This window comes from Littorina saxatilis, linkage group LG9 (genome assembly GCF_037325665.1).
Source record: "Littorina saxatilis isolate snail1 linkage group LG9, US_GU_Lsax_2.0, whole genome shotgun sequence".
Taxonomy (NCBI): Eukaryota; Metazoa; Mollusca; class Gastropoda; order Littorinimorpha; family Littorinidae; genus Littorina; species Littorina saxatilis.
Genome location: NC_090253.1, coordinates 37,434,394 through 37,451,273, shown reverse-complemented (window position 1 = coordinate 37,451,273; position 16,880 = coordinate 37,434,394). Strand labels below are relative to the sequence as shown.

The window sequence follows — 16,880 nt, the reverse complement described above, 5'->3', positions numbered from 1 at the left end:
ACGTTTACCCGTGAATGAGTGTGCCTTTAAATTAAGTTTTTCATTTGTATCTGGATACTGGTCAGTATCATCAGATTTCAAGGCCCACTCCGACTCGTGAACAGTTGGGCTAACTGTCCCAGATCTAGTCAGGCTTTTCCACGGGATAAGACCATCAATCCATTTGTTCATATACCAAAAATGAACAGCCTGGTTGCTCTCTGTGCACAGTTATACTTTTTTTTTAATTAAGGTTGTACAATGCACCGTTGCCTTTCTAGGAAATTAATTCATCAAAACAGTTCAACTCACCACAGCGAGCCGTGCGGGTGTTCATTTATGGTATGTGAAAAAGTGGAGGGATGTCCTCATCCCATGTAAAACGGGGTCCTGATTTGGCCTATTATGGTCCGCTGGACCCAAAAAGCAACAGCTAACTAACTAACTATCCCATGTAAAAGCCTGACCAGATCGGAGGCAGTGAGGCGAATGGGCCTTTAAGTAAACACAAACTGTTTTGACAGGCACATCCACAGCGAGAGTCGACAGCGATGAAGGCAGTGATCAGATGTCCACCAAGCGTGTCGTTGTGGACGATGATGGCAATGACTCCGCGCCACAACTCCCGGCCCGCAACCGGATGGCGAAAGGACCCAGACCTGGTACACCAGATCCTAGCTCCCCGTATTCCGTGCCGGCTGCTACTGCCACCAGTCGTCGTTTTTCGGCGGGGAGAAGTCCTTCACCAGAGCCCGACTATGAAAGCGATTGAAGTGACATTGCCCGCATGTAGAAGTGCTTTGTTTTGGCAAATATCTTGAATAGGTGAAATAATAATGCTGTGTTGTGTTGTTGGGAGTTTTTGTAAATTTTGATTAATGAATTAATTTATTTGTTATGCATTTATGGATTTATTTATTTATTGAATCTATCTATTTATTTATTTATTTATTTATGTATCTATTTATTTATGTATCTATTTATTTATTTATTTAATGTATCTGTTTATTTGTTTATTTATTTATTTATCTATTTATTTATGTATTTATTTGTATATATATATATGTTTATTTATTTATTATAGTTCTTCAGGCGTTAAGGTCTTCGTGAGTGTACTTTTGATCACCGTATAGGGACAATTGCCTTAATCAGAAAATATTTCACAAACTAACGATAAAAGCATACTTTGCAAATTTGAATTTGCATTATTTTAAACATCTTTTTATCGTGAAGTATCCTGGATTTAATAGCATTTTTTCAGTATGTGCTCATCGCTTGTTTTGTGCAACTGAATTTGTCTTCGATTGCATGAATATGTAATTAGCTATGTATAACATTCTGAGCAATTAGGCATGTACATTTTTAAAGAGCATGAACAGGTGACATCTGCTGAACAAGTACCCATTACAAGTACTACAAGAAAATTGGTTGATTAAAATCAACATGGCCGAAGCAATGTTTTCATAAAAGAAGCGGTATTGTACCCACATGTTGAATTTGGATTACATGTGTTGCAGAGTATTTGAAAATCCGTAGGCATAAAAACATGCAAAGAAGAGTGATAGGTCCCTGTTGTGAATATAATCAAGTTGATAAATTGATTACTTATGTTTCATGAGAACGGCAAACAACAACACATGTTCACCGCCCTCAGCTAATTGAAGAAAGACGGCGGCCATCAATAAATAGTAGAGCATAGTGCATTTTCATGTTGGCATCTTCTCCACTGAAAGCTATAACCCAAAGACTGAAGACCAAAGTGCTTTACCCCACTTCTGACCCGAATCACCCCCCTCCTGCTAGGTACACGTGCACGCAAGTTAACCTCTGCTTTGACCTGTGTGCCATCAATAATTTTAAAAGAGAATTGTCTCCCTTGAACCAAAATGGCTGAATACACGCATACTGAATACAATTAATTAGGTCTGATCCATAATCTTTGTTCTTCCATTGCAAGACTCACCGTATATTGTGATCAGTGTGTGTGTGTGTGTGTGTTTAGAAGGTATCCATTTTTCACGGCGAATGCACGGCAAAAAGACCCTTTAAAGGTACTGAACTTGTCAAATCCAGGTGCACGGAGCCCCTGGGGCTTTTAGTCATACCTCAGGCAGCTATCCGTTAGAAGAACTACCAAGTTTCATTGACTTGCACCCAAAGAGTCAAGAACTGCGATTTTTTTACGAATTAATTTCGTACTCGGACCCGGCTGGTCTTGACCTATTTTTGGATCTAAATTTAGATCAGGTAGATCACCACATCATGCACAAAGACACGTCACTAAGCAAACTATGTCAGACGTCATCATGAGTTTGTGTAAAACAAAATGGAGGCCAGAATCACTCAGTTGAATCGAACTCCGACCAAACACCACGTACTAACTAGGTTAATTTATGCACTCGCGTGAACAAGAAACTGTCGAGCTTCACAGATGTCGTCGTTGGGTAGTTTTGGGTTTGTTTTACTACCATAGGAGGATTTTTGAACTGTAAATGCACTCAGCTGCAACAAAAACGCAAAACGAAGGCTGTGAGCTGCACTGTGCCTTTAAACAAAGAAAAATAGCACATTATCCTCCCCTACCCCCTCCCCGTCAATAAATCATCCAGCTAAAATTGACTGTACAAAGACGTCGACCCATTTATCTAAAACAAACAGTCACAGGAGGTGCAATCTTTGAAGAAGTCGCCAAAGGCCATCAATAAACATTCTATCAAACTGTCGGCCTGAGACTTACACATTGATAGGTTTCATTTGAAGTATTTAGATTGTGTATTATATACGAACACTTAACTGTTCGCGCCCCACAAACACACATGCACAGACACATAGGCACACAGACACACCAACACACAGACACTCACACACAGACAGACACACACAGACACACACACACATACACACGCACGCACGCACGCACGCACAAACAAACACACACACACACACACACACACACACACACTCACACACACACACACATCCCTCTCAACCTGTAACTGAGTAATTCCATGTCAACACCCACATGTTGTCAACGGATTACTATTCATCTATCAGAGAATCAAGTCAAAGTAACCTCGCAGCTTGTCTCAAAGTTAAAAGCAAAGAGACGCAAAAAGTTTACACGAGAGACGCTGGAGTTCGCTCATATCGTGAAAGCGGCGTTAATAGCGTGTAACAGCTGACAGATGCCATAAAAAGGACACAGCAGTTGGCACTTAAAAAGGAGTCCTGCATTTAGGCATGGAAGATGTTTTCAAGCTGCCGTATTTCATTGTTGGTGGTAAAGTTAAACACGGTCACCCGACGGTTTCCGACCTCACTGTTTCTCTCAGTTTATTTCTCTCTCTCTCTCTCTCTCTCTCTCTCTCTCTCTCTCTCTCTCTCTCTCTCTCTCTCTCTCTCTCTCTCTCTCTCTTTTTAAATTTAATTTTTTTAATTTTATCATTGTGTGTCTGTGCGTCCGAAGGACAGATTGTAAGAAAAGGCGTAGCCTTAAATCTTAATCCTTGTTAAATAAAGTTCGATTCAATTCTCTTTTTGTCTGTCTTCTAGTCTATCTCTTTGTCTCTGTCTTTTTCTGAGTCTTACTTTCACGAATATGAAAAAAACCACCTTGTCTTTTATACACTATGAAGCTGCGTTGACCGTCAAGAGAATGAATCTTCGATTTCTGTTTTATTTTCAGGCAATATAAACAGAATATTGTAAAAGTGTCAATTACTGCTGTCATATTGACAAAATAAAACAAGTCGAATTTTCTAGTGTCTTAAATGGGAACGAATTTTATTCGTACACACATGTAAAATGCGTAGAGAATGTAATAATATAAAAAAACAACATCCAACAGTCATCACGTGTCACGCTCATTATACAAGTATACCCTCTCTCGCAAACTTTAAATGCAATGACACTTGGAATCAAACATCAGAAGCGAGCGGACAGAATAACGATATTTCACTAAAATCTATTGTGTTTATTGTCGTAGCTCGTTCTTCTTGGGTTAAAACGTACCTTCTGTATTATTTTTCAATGAATTAATTAAACTCATCGATTTTGTCAAAAGTGATTTGTGTGGACAAGTCACTTAACTGTGATAAGCTGTGCTGAGTGATACACGTATGGACGCATTGGGAGGGCGTATCGTCTATTTTCTTCTGCCACCTAGCGTTTACATGAAAAGCATTATGTATCCTCTTGTTTATTAAATATAAATAGCAGTATGTTATGGACGAGCAGTATTGGAATGATATGGTTGCGGTAAAAATGCTTCTTCATGAATGTATTGTTAGAAACATGTTAAAAAATGTACGCTGTCTCTGATTCTTTTTTGCTTGTATTTATGTATTACACACACACACACACACACACACACACACACACACACACACACACACACACACACACACACACACACACACACACACACACACACATTGGCATTGCATAAAATCTCTTGTCAAAAAAATGTTTTGATATTTCTAAGTGAACGAATTTCCCCTGCAAATCCGTCGAAATAATTCATACACGTGTATGAAATGATTATTACACGTGCATAACTAAAAGTATTTAATACACGTGTATTCATATTTATTACACGCGCGTTAATTATTTGATATACACGTGATAAATACTTTTATTTTATGCACGTGTATGAATTAGTTCTTACATGTGTATGAATTATTTCTTACATGTGTATTAAATGTAGGAGTCACGTGGTTAAGTACCGCCCTGATAGGGCCCTTCGTGGTTGGCTGGGCGTTAAGCAAACAAACAAACAAACGTGGTTAAGCGATTCAAAAACTCGCACTGGGAATACACCTGAAAAACAATGGTGGACGAAATCACCCAAGTCAAAGAGATTTTATAAAAACAACGTACGACGAACGAAAAGGTAAAATGGTGCCTTCCGTTCGATTTCAGCTCACGCTTTTCACTTTTCAGAGCAAAACAATCGCTGAGAGTGAAGAAACGTCGCTGTTCGACTTCGAAATCTTGAGTCATATTTACTGTTATTTCTCCAAATACTTATACTTTTTTTTTTTAAATCGCGGTAGACATTCTATGCAGTAATAACAGAGCTTTGCAAGTCGTACATTTTCCGATTGAAGTTTTCCTGCACCTCTGATTCAACGCACGTGTGTGAATTATTTCTTACATGTGTATGAATTATTTCTTACACGTGTATGAATTATTTATTACACGTGTTGAGGCTATGAGCCAAACGTCTTTCCTTACGCACGCACGCACGTACGCACGCACGCGCACGCACGCACGCACAGACAGGAGATGAACATGATTGCTTACACCAGCAGGACAGTACCTTTAAGAGCCAATTACTTAATGGCTACTCTCAGCTGTTACACACTATCAACCCCACTTCACATCAGAAAATGAACAAACTTTAGCTTCAGCGTACCTTCCCCGGAGACGAGCATTAACTGAGGTAATAATATTAATAGGATTTGTATTTCGCGGTCCTTAAGGTCCTCACAGGAAAATGTTCCTTTTAAGGACATGAAGTAACAGTAACTTTCGGGACACATTTCTCAAGTAACTTAATTTTTTCTTGCGTAGTACTGGTTTGCAGGCAATGGAGCTCGATAGTATGTATTCGTATAAGCGGTATAAAATTATATGGATCGCTTTTTTAAATTTTTTTATATGGGTCGCTTTTTTTGGCATTTTTATTTTTACAATTAGTTTTGTTGTTCTGTGTCTGTATCGGAGACACATTTTTTAAGTTGCAATGGTTTTTTTTCTCGAATATATGAATATTGGTTTATTGGCAACAACATTAAAGCTACAGATATTTTAAACGCATAAGATTTTCACGGATTGATAGGGACTGGTTAATAGGCCATTGAGAAAGAGAGTTTGTAGACGCATGTAAATTCTTTTGGATAGATGGATACTAGTTCATAGGCAACCGAGGAGGAGATTGTAAACGCACGTCATTTTAATGGATAGATGGATACTGTATCGTAGGCAACACAGCAAGAGAGTGTGTACCCACACATACTATTCATGAATAAATGGATACTTATCCAAAGACCGAAGGGCAAGAAAGTTTGTAGACGCAAACATTTTTCACGGTTAGATGAATGCTGCTTCATAGGCAACAGGGACAGATAGTGTGTAGTCGCACACGAGTTTTATGGATACTGGTTCTTAGACAACAGAGCAAGAAAGTGTGAAGACGCACACGATTATCGTGGATAGATGGATACTGATTCACAGACAACAGAGCAAGAAAGTGTGTAGACGCACACGATTTTCATGGATAGCTGGATACTGGTTCATCGACCACAGGGCAAGAGAGTGTGTTGACGCACAATCAGGTGTTAACATCGATACTGGTGCAGAGGCAACAGAGTAAGACATTTTGTAGACGCACGTAACTTTCTGTATCGTAAGCTAAAGGGCAAAGCTAAAGGAGTGAGTCAACGCATCTGATTTTCTTAGAAAGATGGATGCAGGTTCATAGGCAACAGAGATAAGAGTTCGTAGAGAATTGTCACTATGATTTCAACAGATAAAAAAAAATGTGCACTGGATTACGGGCAAGAGAGCGAGAGAGTTTGTAGAGTTACGTGGTTTTCGCGGCTATATGTACATTTATCACCTGGCAACGCAGCAAGAGATTGTGTAGAGTAACGTGATTTTCGCGGGTATATGTACATTCATCCGCTGGCAACGCAGCAAGAGAGTTTGTAGAGTAACTTGCGTTTCGCGTGTATTTGTACATTCATCCGCTGGCAACGCAGCAAGAGAGTTTGTAGAGTAACGTGATTTTCGCGGGTATTTGTACATTCATCCGCTGGCAACGCAGCAAGAGAGGTTGTAGAGTAACGTGATTTTCGCGGGTATTTGTACATTCATCCGCTGGCAACGCAGCAAGAGAGGTTGTAGAGTAACGTGATTTTCGCGGGTATATGTACATTCATCCGCGGGCAACGCAGCAAGAGAGTTTGTAGAGTAACGTGATTTTCGCGGGTATATGTAAAAACAATTCGCTGGCAACACAACAAGAAGATCCGTGGTGGCAGTAAAATTCGTCGCGCAAGATGTAAGTAACCAAAACCGTCATACGCGAATAGTAAAACAGGAGAAAGTATTAATTGTCATTGTTAAAGATATCATTAAGGCAGTTTCCCCCGTTTTGACCTGAGAGTGTTGTTCAGGGAAAACTACCTTGAAAGGAGACCAGATGTTACACAAAGTGACAGGATATATGAAGACTGCGGATAAAAGGCAGGGTATGTGTATCACAACAAAATATGTTGTCTTTTTCTGCATGAAAAAAAATGAGGTGGGTTAATACGGAAAACAAAATGTGCCCAAGAATGATAAAGACTATGATGGCAGATGGTGTGTATGTGGGAACGTTTGCTGTTTATGTAGTGAGAAAAAAAAGTGGTGTGTGGTTCTGGCAATATGTCGGTGGTATACGTGCAAAAGATACATGTTAATATGTAAAGAAACATTTGGTGTATTTTACGTGGATAGAAACAAATTGTGTATATGAAACAAACAAGATGATGTATAAAGGGGAACAGTTCCATGGTGCGAGGAAACAGGTGGTGTAGATGTAAGCTAAAAGGCGGTGTAGTTGTTCGGAAGAAAATGTGGTGCATGTGAACCAAAATGGTCGAAACAAATTTGTTGTTGTTGTTTGTTGTTGTTGTTGTTGTTGTTGTTGTTGATGTTGTTGTTGTTGTTGTTGTTGTTGTTTTGTCTTGAGAACCCATTAGGAGGTCATGCGAGACCGATTCAGCATTTGTCTTATTCTCTAGTTTGTTGTCGACGAACGCTTTAAGGTGAATCACAGGATGAAACATAGAATGTTACTTGAAACATAAGTCGGTGCATAAGTAGATATAGGGAAACGTTAAAGGTAAATGTAGGCTGACTTTGCTGCTTCATTCCTGGATTAAATTTTTCCTTTCGTTTGTTCCGTTTCTGTACAGACGACCACCTTTTCGTGCGCTTGTAACGAGTGGAATGTCTTTGCGCAAGCACCTTCCAGTGTGTTTGGGCGTCTTTGCCTTTTGCTTCGTCGTGGCCGTATATGGTACGTCTGAGTTTGATATTCACGCTACAGTTGACTTAATTTATCTTTCTTTATCTTCTTATCCGTGTTAACGTTTACTCTCATACACTTCCTCCTTCTATCCGTCTGTCTGTCTGTCTGTCTGTCTATGTCTGTCTGTCTATGTATGTCAGTCTGTCCGTCTGTCTGTCTGTCTCTCTCTCTCTCACACACACACACACACACACACACACACACACACACACACTCGCGCGCACGCAAACACCACCATGCACATATGGTTTCTCCAAACGTTTCCAGTATATTATTATTATTATTATTATTATTATTATTATTATTATTATTATTATTATTATTATTGTGATCATTTTTATGCGCCTAATCTAGATATAGCCCTAGGCGCTTACATATTAATTTCTGCCGTTTGAAATGGAATTTTTTTACAGACAGACAGACAAACAGACATTTTTTACACACAATATATAACGCATTCAGTTAATATATTGCAGTTTAGTTCCTCACCTCTATTTGCATCTCGTCATCTATGTCTACTCGTCAATCCGACTATCTTACTGCCTTCCTATACTACCATCTTAGTTAAAGTCTGCATCTTCACCGGACTGTCGTCTTTCTTGTACATAAAACAAAGCCTTTGCTATATTTAGTGTTGCTTGAAATTTAATCCGCACAGTGGTAACCGCATTTTTTAATCCAATTCTTTGAAATTCTCGTCCAGCAATCTTGGGTCAAGTTATCTTTTTGTGTGGCTGCTGATGCAGTTGTGAATTACTCTTTAAGTACGTGCGACTTTTCTTACTGTAGGCTTCCGATGATTTAGGTGTAGCTATTTACACGGATTTTACAATCTGCTTGGGGGCCTATTAAAACAAAAATGTTTGACTTTGCAGTAATTCCTAACGTCGACCAGACACTTTGGTTCACAGGGATTCGGGTAAGTGAATGGAAATAGAGAGAGAGAGAGAGAGAGAGAGAGAGAGAGAGAGAGAGAGAGAGAGAGAGAGTGTGGAGAGAGAGAGAGAGGGTAGAGAGAGAGAGAGAGAAGGAGAGAGAGGGAGAGAGAGAGACACTGACACTGACACTGACACAGTTTAATTGAATATGGGCCTACAGCCCCTTTCAATGGGGGGGGGGGGGGGGTACACATGAATCACAGGAAAAAAAAGAAAACATGATATTTAAACGTATGCAAAATACACAGTGGTTTGTTCCTAGCTTTCCTCTATCTATAATCTTGCGCATCAATGCTACCTGATATATACATACAACCGAACAATAAATACAGCAACAACAAAACCTTCAGCGACAATTAATCCTCATTATTATTTAACATTGACAATCTTAACTGAAATGCAAAAAACAAAAACTTTGCTAAATCTACAATTGTTTCTGTGTCTTGTTTTTTAAACATGGTAATCATACTGCCCAACTGATCACCAACACTTAAAAACTGTGCTAAATACTTTATTCTTAACTCACAATATGTTTGGCATTCGAAAAAAAAATGGATTTCGGTCTCTAATTTATCTTCACAAAAGGGGAGAGAGAGAGAGAGAGAGAGAGAGAGAGAGAGAGAGAGAGAGAGAGAGAGAGAGAGAGAGAGAGAGAGAGAGAGAGAGAGAGAGAGAGAGAGAGAGAGAATAAGAAAGAGAGATCAATCAAATTAAATCAAATTTAATTTTTCGAGGGTTGTGGCAGAAGCATTGCAAACGAGCTTTTTTTCAAACAGCTCTCGCCCAGTGAGGGACTACTCTAAGAGTAGTAGAAACAGAAAAAGCAGAAAGCAAAAAACATGAATATTTACACATTAAAGGTTTTACACGAATAATAAGCGTTATATATGCACAGTAGTGAGAAGAAAAAAAACCTGAATAAACATGCACGAGCAAGTACAAGGTGACCCAAAAGAAAAATGCAACCCAGAACATTTCCAATAACTTCTGAATCTGTTCAACGAACTACTTCATATTTGGTGTACATTAACTTCAGCCTATGCATGATCATATTGTAAAGTGTAAAAGGTATCGAACAAGTGGTCTGCGTTTTGTGCTCTTTCGAAACAAATATCCAATTTCAGGAATCGGCTGAAAAGTAGGAGGTTTGACATTGAGCGGTAAACACACTCAATCAATCAATCAATCAATGAGTCTTATATCGCGCATATTCCGTGGGTACAGTTCTAGGCGCTCTGCAGTGATGCCGTGTGAGATGAAATTTTATACGGCCAGTAGATTGCAGCCATTTCGGCGCATATTTACCTTTCACGGCCTATTATTCCAAGTCACACGGGTATAGGTAGACAATTATTAACTGTGCCTAAGCAATTTTGCCAGGAAAGACCCTTTTGTCAATCGTGGGATCTTTAACGTGCACACCCAATGTAGTGTACACGGGGGGAGGTTCGGACACCGAAGAGAGTCTGCACACAAAGTTGACTCTGTGAAATAAATTTCCGCCGAACCTGGGATCGAACTCACGCTGACAGCGGCCAACTGAATACAAATCCAGCGCGCTACCGACTGAGCTATATCCCCGCTATTTCAACCCTCCAGATGAGCTATTACTGACTTTTTCAGATCACCAATGATCTCGGGTGTTTTTGTATACTTGTACCTTCATATATTCCCAAAGGTAAAAGTTTGAAAGGTTTAAATCGAGTGAGAGTGGTACTGCTCAATGTCAAACCACCTACTTTTCAGCCGATTCCTGAATTTGGATAGTTTTTTCGAAAGAGCACAAAAATCAGACCACTTGATCTATAAATTTGAAACTTCGTGATAAGATCATAAGCTTAATTTAATGTACACTAAATATGAAGTAGTTCGTTGAACAAAATAATGCAGAAATTATTAGCATTTTCATGGGTTGCATTTATTTTGGGTCACCCTGTATGTTATCAAAACGAGTTTTTGGCTCACGTAAGTGTAGCCTATGCGATCGTGACTTTGTCTGTCTGTGCGTGTGTGTGTGTGTGTGTGTGTGTGTGTGTGTGTGTGTGTGTGTGTGTGTGTGTGCGTGTGTGCGTGTGTATGTCTGTGGTAGAAACTTTAACATTTGACTAAACACCGAAATACTCATTTCACCTGGTTATTTTTCAAGCACCATCTTCAAAATATTGAAGCAATGATCAACATTGTGTCGGCATGTGTGTAGTTAAAGCGTGTATCCAAAGAAAACGGGTGGTGGGGGGGTTTTGAAGGGGTACAAGCAGTTGACTGGTTTCTGTGTGGAATGTAGACCAGGTCAGGTGTCAAGACCAGGTCAGGTGTCAAGACCAGCTCAGGGGTCGCGCGAAGGATTGTGGCATAGATTCACTTCTCCAGTTCTCACTTCTGCATTCGCCGATTCGGGGAAGACGACTTCATGTTGTTCGGTTTCTAAGCTCCAGAAAAGTAAATAAAGAAGCTACCAAAGGGAGATTTCCTACAATTTGATCTGCACAGCGTTTTTTCAATGTCCACGCGAGGAAGAGCTGTCGAAAGCGCAGTGTCGATCTGGCAGCCGTATCCCGGTAAGTACAGAGACAGATCTAGTGTCTCCCACTCTGATAACGTGTCACCTACTGTTTTAATTTCTTTTTATTATTTCAGCAGACACGGATGTCAAACACAGTGCTAGGCAGTCACCTCTAGTGAAATGAGTTGATCTAAAGTGCCTGTAATGTTTGGATGTCTTTAATTGTTCGTGGTTCGATTTATGTGAATTTCAAGACTTGCAGTAGAGTCTCAAGTTAAGTTTACTCTGCCCGAAAAAAACTGTCCATCATTTACTTGAACATGCAGATATAAGGAAACGGAATGAATCTGTTCTCAAAGTCAAAATGATTACGATTTTTTCCTCAGATTCAAAACATGCACTGTCATGGTTTTGTCTGTACAATTTAGTAAGTCTTACCTTGCAACAACTTCCTTGAACTTGAAAGACAGTTTTTGAATGCTAGATCTGTATCGCGTTTCATTCCAGACTCGATTCTCTCTTTGATTGTACTGTTTGCTGTTTACGCACTATCATGATTCGCTATGTAACGTTTGGTAAGCTTACCTTGCAACAGCTTTCTTGTCTTTGTTGGCATTTTCTTTCAAGGCAGTACAACGTAAGATTAGATTCTTTCGGACAGAATTAGAATGAGAATTTTGAGACAAAGCTTGCTGTGGCATTTGTTTGTAAATAATGGTACATGACATGTGTCACAGTGATTCTGTATTTTTCTGCGGTTGATGTGGTTTCTTTTTTTCTCTCTAATTTTTTCCCTCCTGAGTTGATCGTTATCATTTAAACAAGACCCTCAGAGAGTACCTCCGTTGTTCCTTAAAATGGAATGTGAATAGTGTGTTGGTTGTGTTGACCGTCAGAATTATTTTAAGAACCAGGCTGCTGCAGTCAGTTGACATGTTTCGCATATTGTAGGGTTACCATGCTGCATAGGTAAAGTGGCTTGTATAACCTGACTATTCTGTTTCAAAACACTGTTTATATTTGTGTAGGTTGTAGTCATCATAACTAATCGCATTTTGCCATTTGTTTCAGAAAGGAGGTTAACCTACAAGATCGACGCTATGTCAGATATGCCTCAGCCACATGAAGACTTCCGAATTTAGATCCACTCACAAGTCTTGATGAAAAGTATGGGACTGAGGACAGCAGTGGAAAAAGTGGCCACATGGCAGGTACCTATTGCTTAGTGTCTGCAGTGCTAAAGACAGATAAGTTGATGGTAGATTTGCAAATGAACACAGTGCCTGTGTGTGTGTGTGTGTGTGTGTGTGTGTGTGTGTGTGTGTGTGTGTGTGTGTGTGTGTGTGTGTGAGGATTGCACAAGATCTCATTGAAGAACAACTGCACCAACAACAAATACACAGTCATTTTATCTGTTTGCCTTCTTTTGAAAATTATACATGGAGTTGATATGATGCGTTAGTTTTAACTGTGTGTGTGTGTGTGTGTGTGTGTGTGCGTGTGAGTGAGTGTGTGTGTGTGTGTGTGTGTGTGTGTGTGGGTGTGTGTGTACCCCCGTTTCCACAGGTTTGGTTGCCTAAATCACCATAAGGCAACCATCCACACGTGGATGGCAACCTAAACTCTGGATGGCAACCTAATTGTGTGGATGGTCGCTTCATTTAACACCGTTAAATTGACTTTTTTGACGGAAAGAATGTCATAACAATGTTCAAAATGACATTCTTTCCGTCCTCTATAGGCGACGAAATAGGTCAAATTTTGTGCATTTTTTAGTGCAAAATTCTTCGATGCCGGAGCGAGTACTGCACCCAGTGCTGTTGTAGTGCAAGTGCACTAGAAAGGCACTACACCCAGTGCCGCCTCTTAGGTAACCATCCACACTTTAGGTATACGTGTGTGTGTGTGTTAGACGGATGAGTTTGTGTTACTGTTTGTTGATTTCTTACGGGAGCCTTGAAGGCTTCGCCTCTTGTTATATAATGAAACACTGATGCTATGAACAAATATGAAAATAAATCTAAAACGAAGTCTTCCATCACTGTGAATTTTCGCAACTTGAAATTAAATATAATGAAAGGTGTTTCTTGAAAGTATTTAGACGCATCTCTCACAAATTCCGGGAGAAAATTCGACAGGACCCTGCCAGAATAAGCTAAACTTGGCTTAAAGATATCTATTTTTGGAATGGGGACGTTTGTGAACCCGTGATTTGTAAAAATGTAAACACTTTTTACAAATTACGTCGAACCTAAAACCGCGATTTGTAAAATTTTAAAATTTTAAATTATTGCATTCCACAAAGTAATACATGCCATTTATTATTATCAATATTTGTTGTTCAGAGCCTCTATGCTGGGTGGCGGGGGGTGGTTTGGACCGGATAGGGAAAATATTACAATTTTTAGCATAACAATGAAAGAGAACATAATTCTAATAGATCCCTTGACTTTGGGGTAGCGCGACTCTGTTGCTGCTAGCTTTCCACTGCCGGGAGGAAGCGACCCGAATTTCCCAGCGAGGAAAAAATAAAGTAATGAAAACAAATATTGTAAAAAAAGAATAGATCCCTTGACTTTGGGGTAACGCGACTCTGTTGCGGCTCTGTTGCTGCTTGCTTTCCACTGGGAGGAAACGACCCAAATTTTCCAGCGATGAGACAATAAAGTAAAGAAAAAAAATAATGAAACAAAATCAAATAGATCCCTTGACTTTGGAGTAGCGCGACTATGTTGCTGCTAGCTTTCCACTGGGAGGAAGCGACCCGAATTTTCCAGCGATGGGACAATAAAGTAATGAAAAAATTGACAATATCTAATTGATCCCTTGACTTTGGAGATGACAAGAAAGTATCGGACGCATTTATGTGATTTGTAACACATTTTACAAATCGCGGGGCGCGCCCCGTGATTTGTATAATGTTTTACATTTGTACAAATCACGGGTTAAAGGCACAGTAAGCCTCCCGTAAACCATCACAGATACTGTCAGGCTTTTACACACAGTACAAACACCTTTTCATTTAAACACTCACCGCTTGAGAACATCCTAGGTGCCCTCCGTAAAGAGCGAGCAATTTTCAAAGAATTCATTTTTGCGTGGTTTATCTTACCCCTGAGCCATCGTGAGCCCTTGTGATCCATTTTCCTTTTTACATTTAGTCAAGTTTTGTTTCACAATGTAGTCGTAAGTTTGTAATTTGAATGCGACTCGCTGTAAGCTTATCTACAATAGCACGTTATTATGTACCGCTGAATGGGAACATCTTCAGTTTCGTATAATCGTCAAAATTAATACGAGACTGGATTGTTTTAATAAAATTTGTTTCAGCGTTCGTTTGTGCAGACTATACAATAGTTTTACAATATTATCACTGGCATAGTCCCAGATGGTTGAACAGTTATTCGTGATGGTTTGTATATATGCGTTAAAAAATAATAACCTTGAGTGCGAATCGAGAAAGTGTTTAATTCTGTTCAACTGATATGTTTTCATCGACATGGTTTTACACAACGACCTAACATGATGGGCCCAAGATAAATTATTATCGATATTTACTCCCTAACCTTTGTGATCTCCTACCTCTCCTATTGCGTCGTTGCCAATTAATATGGAATGAAGATTGTTCCGTATGTTTTGTCTCTTTTGCCTTCATGTAATTAACATGTATTTTGTCGTTTTGGGATGAAGACTCATGTGGTTATAATCTGTTCAATTTATAAGATCGTCCACACTGTTCTGCAACGATTAATAAACTTTGTCAATTTGTTTATCAGAAGTGTGTATGGTCGCACCGTCTGCAAAGAGTTCACAGTCATCATTAATACGAAAAGAAAGATCATTAATATACAGGGAAAAGTGAAGTGGTCCAAGGACAGAACCCTGGGGGACCTCATATAACACGGGTCTTTTGCTGGACACAGTTTAATCAACGCAGAAGGGCTGCTGTGTGTGTGTGTGTGTGTGTGTGTGTGTGTGTGTGTGTGTGTGTGTGTGTGTGTGTGTGTGTGTGCGTGCGTGCGTGCGTGTGTGTGTGTGTGTGTGTGTGTGTGCGATCATTTAAAATATTTCTTAATTCATTCGCTCATTCAAACGGTCATAGAATTCATTATCTGTCCGTCACCAGTCCTACGCACGGCAAAAGGTGAACCCCGCAATCCTGAGCCGAGAGCACCAAGGGAGGCGGGAGACCATTCAAAAGTTCTGCGGGAATCAGCCACCATCTTACAACATCTCCCAGAACATCTACCGCTACTTTTCCTTCAGCAAACGCCACAGGCTGCTGTACTGCGGCATCCAGAAAGTGGGCACCAGCTTCCTGCTGAGGGTCATGAAGCTGCTGATCGGGAGGGTGGGGGAAGGAGAGTTGTTCAACAAAAGTTTCTTGCACGGGCAAGGCATGCGAGGTAAGGCGTCCTTCTCCGACGAGCGTAACACCCCCGAGACGATTCACAAGATCCTGGAAAACTACGACCACAAGTTCTTCTTCGTCAGAGACCCGTTCTCGCGCCTTTTCTCTGCCTACATGGACAAGGTGAAGTTTTTAATTTGGGTCTTATCTGCCAAGATTGCGCAAGGCTCCAGTTTATTGTTTTCGGCTCGGAAATCTTAAGGAGTGTTGGATATTAATCTTATGATAATTTGCGACCATTGCTGTAGTTTCCTGTAAAGGGGCAACTAAAGTATTGTTATTGCTATTGTTGTTGCAATTGTCATTTTATTTGCTATTGTTATTGTAACTGCTATTGACTGTATGATGTTCGACATCGCAAGGCGTATTAATATTAATGTAACTTTCATTGTCATTGTCATTGTCATTGTCATTGTTATTGTCATTGTCATTGTCATTGTTATTGTCATTCTAATTGTAAAGGTGTTCCTGCCAGACTGCAGGATGTTCGCCATCGCGAGGCGTGTTATTATTGATATAATAACTATCATTGTCATTGTCATTGTCATTGTAAAGGTGTTCCTGCCAGACCGCAGAATGTTCCTCATCGCGAGGCGTGCTAGTATGAATGTAATAACTGTCTTAGTCATTGGCATTGTCATTGTCATTGTCATTGTAAAGGTGTTCCTGCCAGACTGCAGAATGTTCGCCAAGGCGAGGCGTGTTATTATTATTGTAACTGTCATTGTCATTGTCATTGTGAAGGTGTTCCTGCCAAACTGCAGGATGTTCGCCATTGTGAGGCGTGTTATTATTATTGTAACTGTCATTGTCATTGTCATTGTAAAGGTGTTCCTGCCAGACTGCAGAATGTTCGCCATCGCGAGGCGTGTTATCGTTAATGTAACTGTCATTGTCATTGTCATTGTCATTGTCATTGTGAAGGTGTTCCTGCCAAACTGCAGGATGTTCGCCATCGTGAGGCGT

At 39.9% G+C, this 16,880-nt stretch overlaps 1 protein-coding gene across 5 annotated transcripts in view; it reads left to right on the top strand.

The window, feature by feature from the left end:
- Positions 1 to 325: 325 nt before the first annotated feature.
- The window catches only part of LOC138975966 (carbohydrate sulfotransferase 13-like), an 18,011-nt gene continuing 1,456 nt past the window's right edge, over positions 326 to 16,880 (top strand). Inside the window, exons 1-5 of one of the 5 annotated variants that reach the window (XM_070348740.1) lie at positions 326 to 804; positions 7,947 to 8,050; positions 8,938 to 8,981; positions 15,630 to 16,037; positions 16,377 to 16,880. The exon at positions 16,377 to 16,880 is cut by the window's right edge and continues 1,456 nt beyond it. In XM_070348740.1, coding sequence (XP_070204841.1) covers positions 7,981 to 8,050; positions 8,938 to 8,981; positions 15,630 to 16,037; positions 16,377 to 16,880 — 1,026 coding nt within the window. In that variant the 5' untranslated portion in view covers positions 326 to 804; positions 7,947 to 7,980. Of the gene's footprint in view, positions 5,423 to 7,470; positions 7,568 to 7,946; positions 8,051 to 8,937; positions 8,982 to 15,629; positions 16,038 to 16,376 lie in introns of those variants that run through there. The other 4 variants (XM_070348739.1, XM_070348738.1, XM_070348741.1 and 1 more) reach the window with 4 other exon arrangements.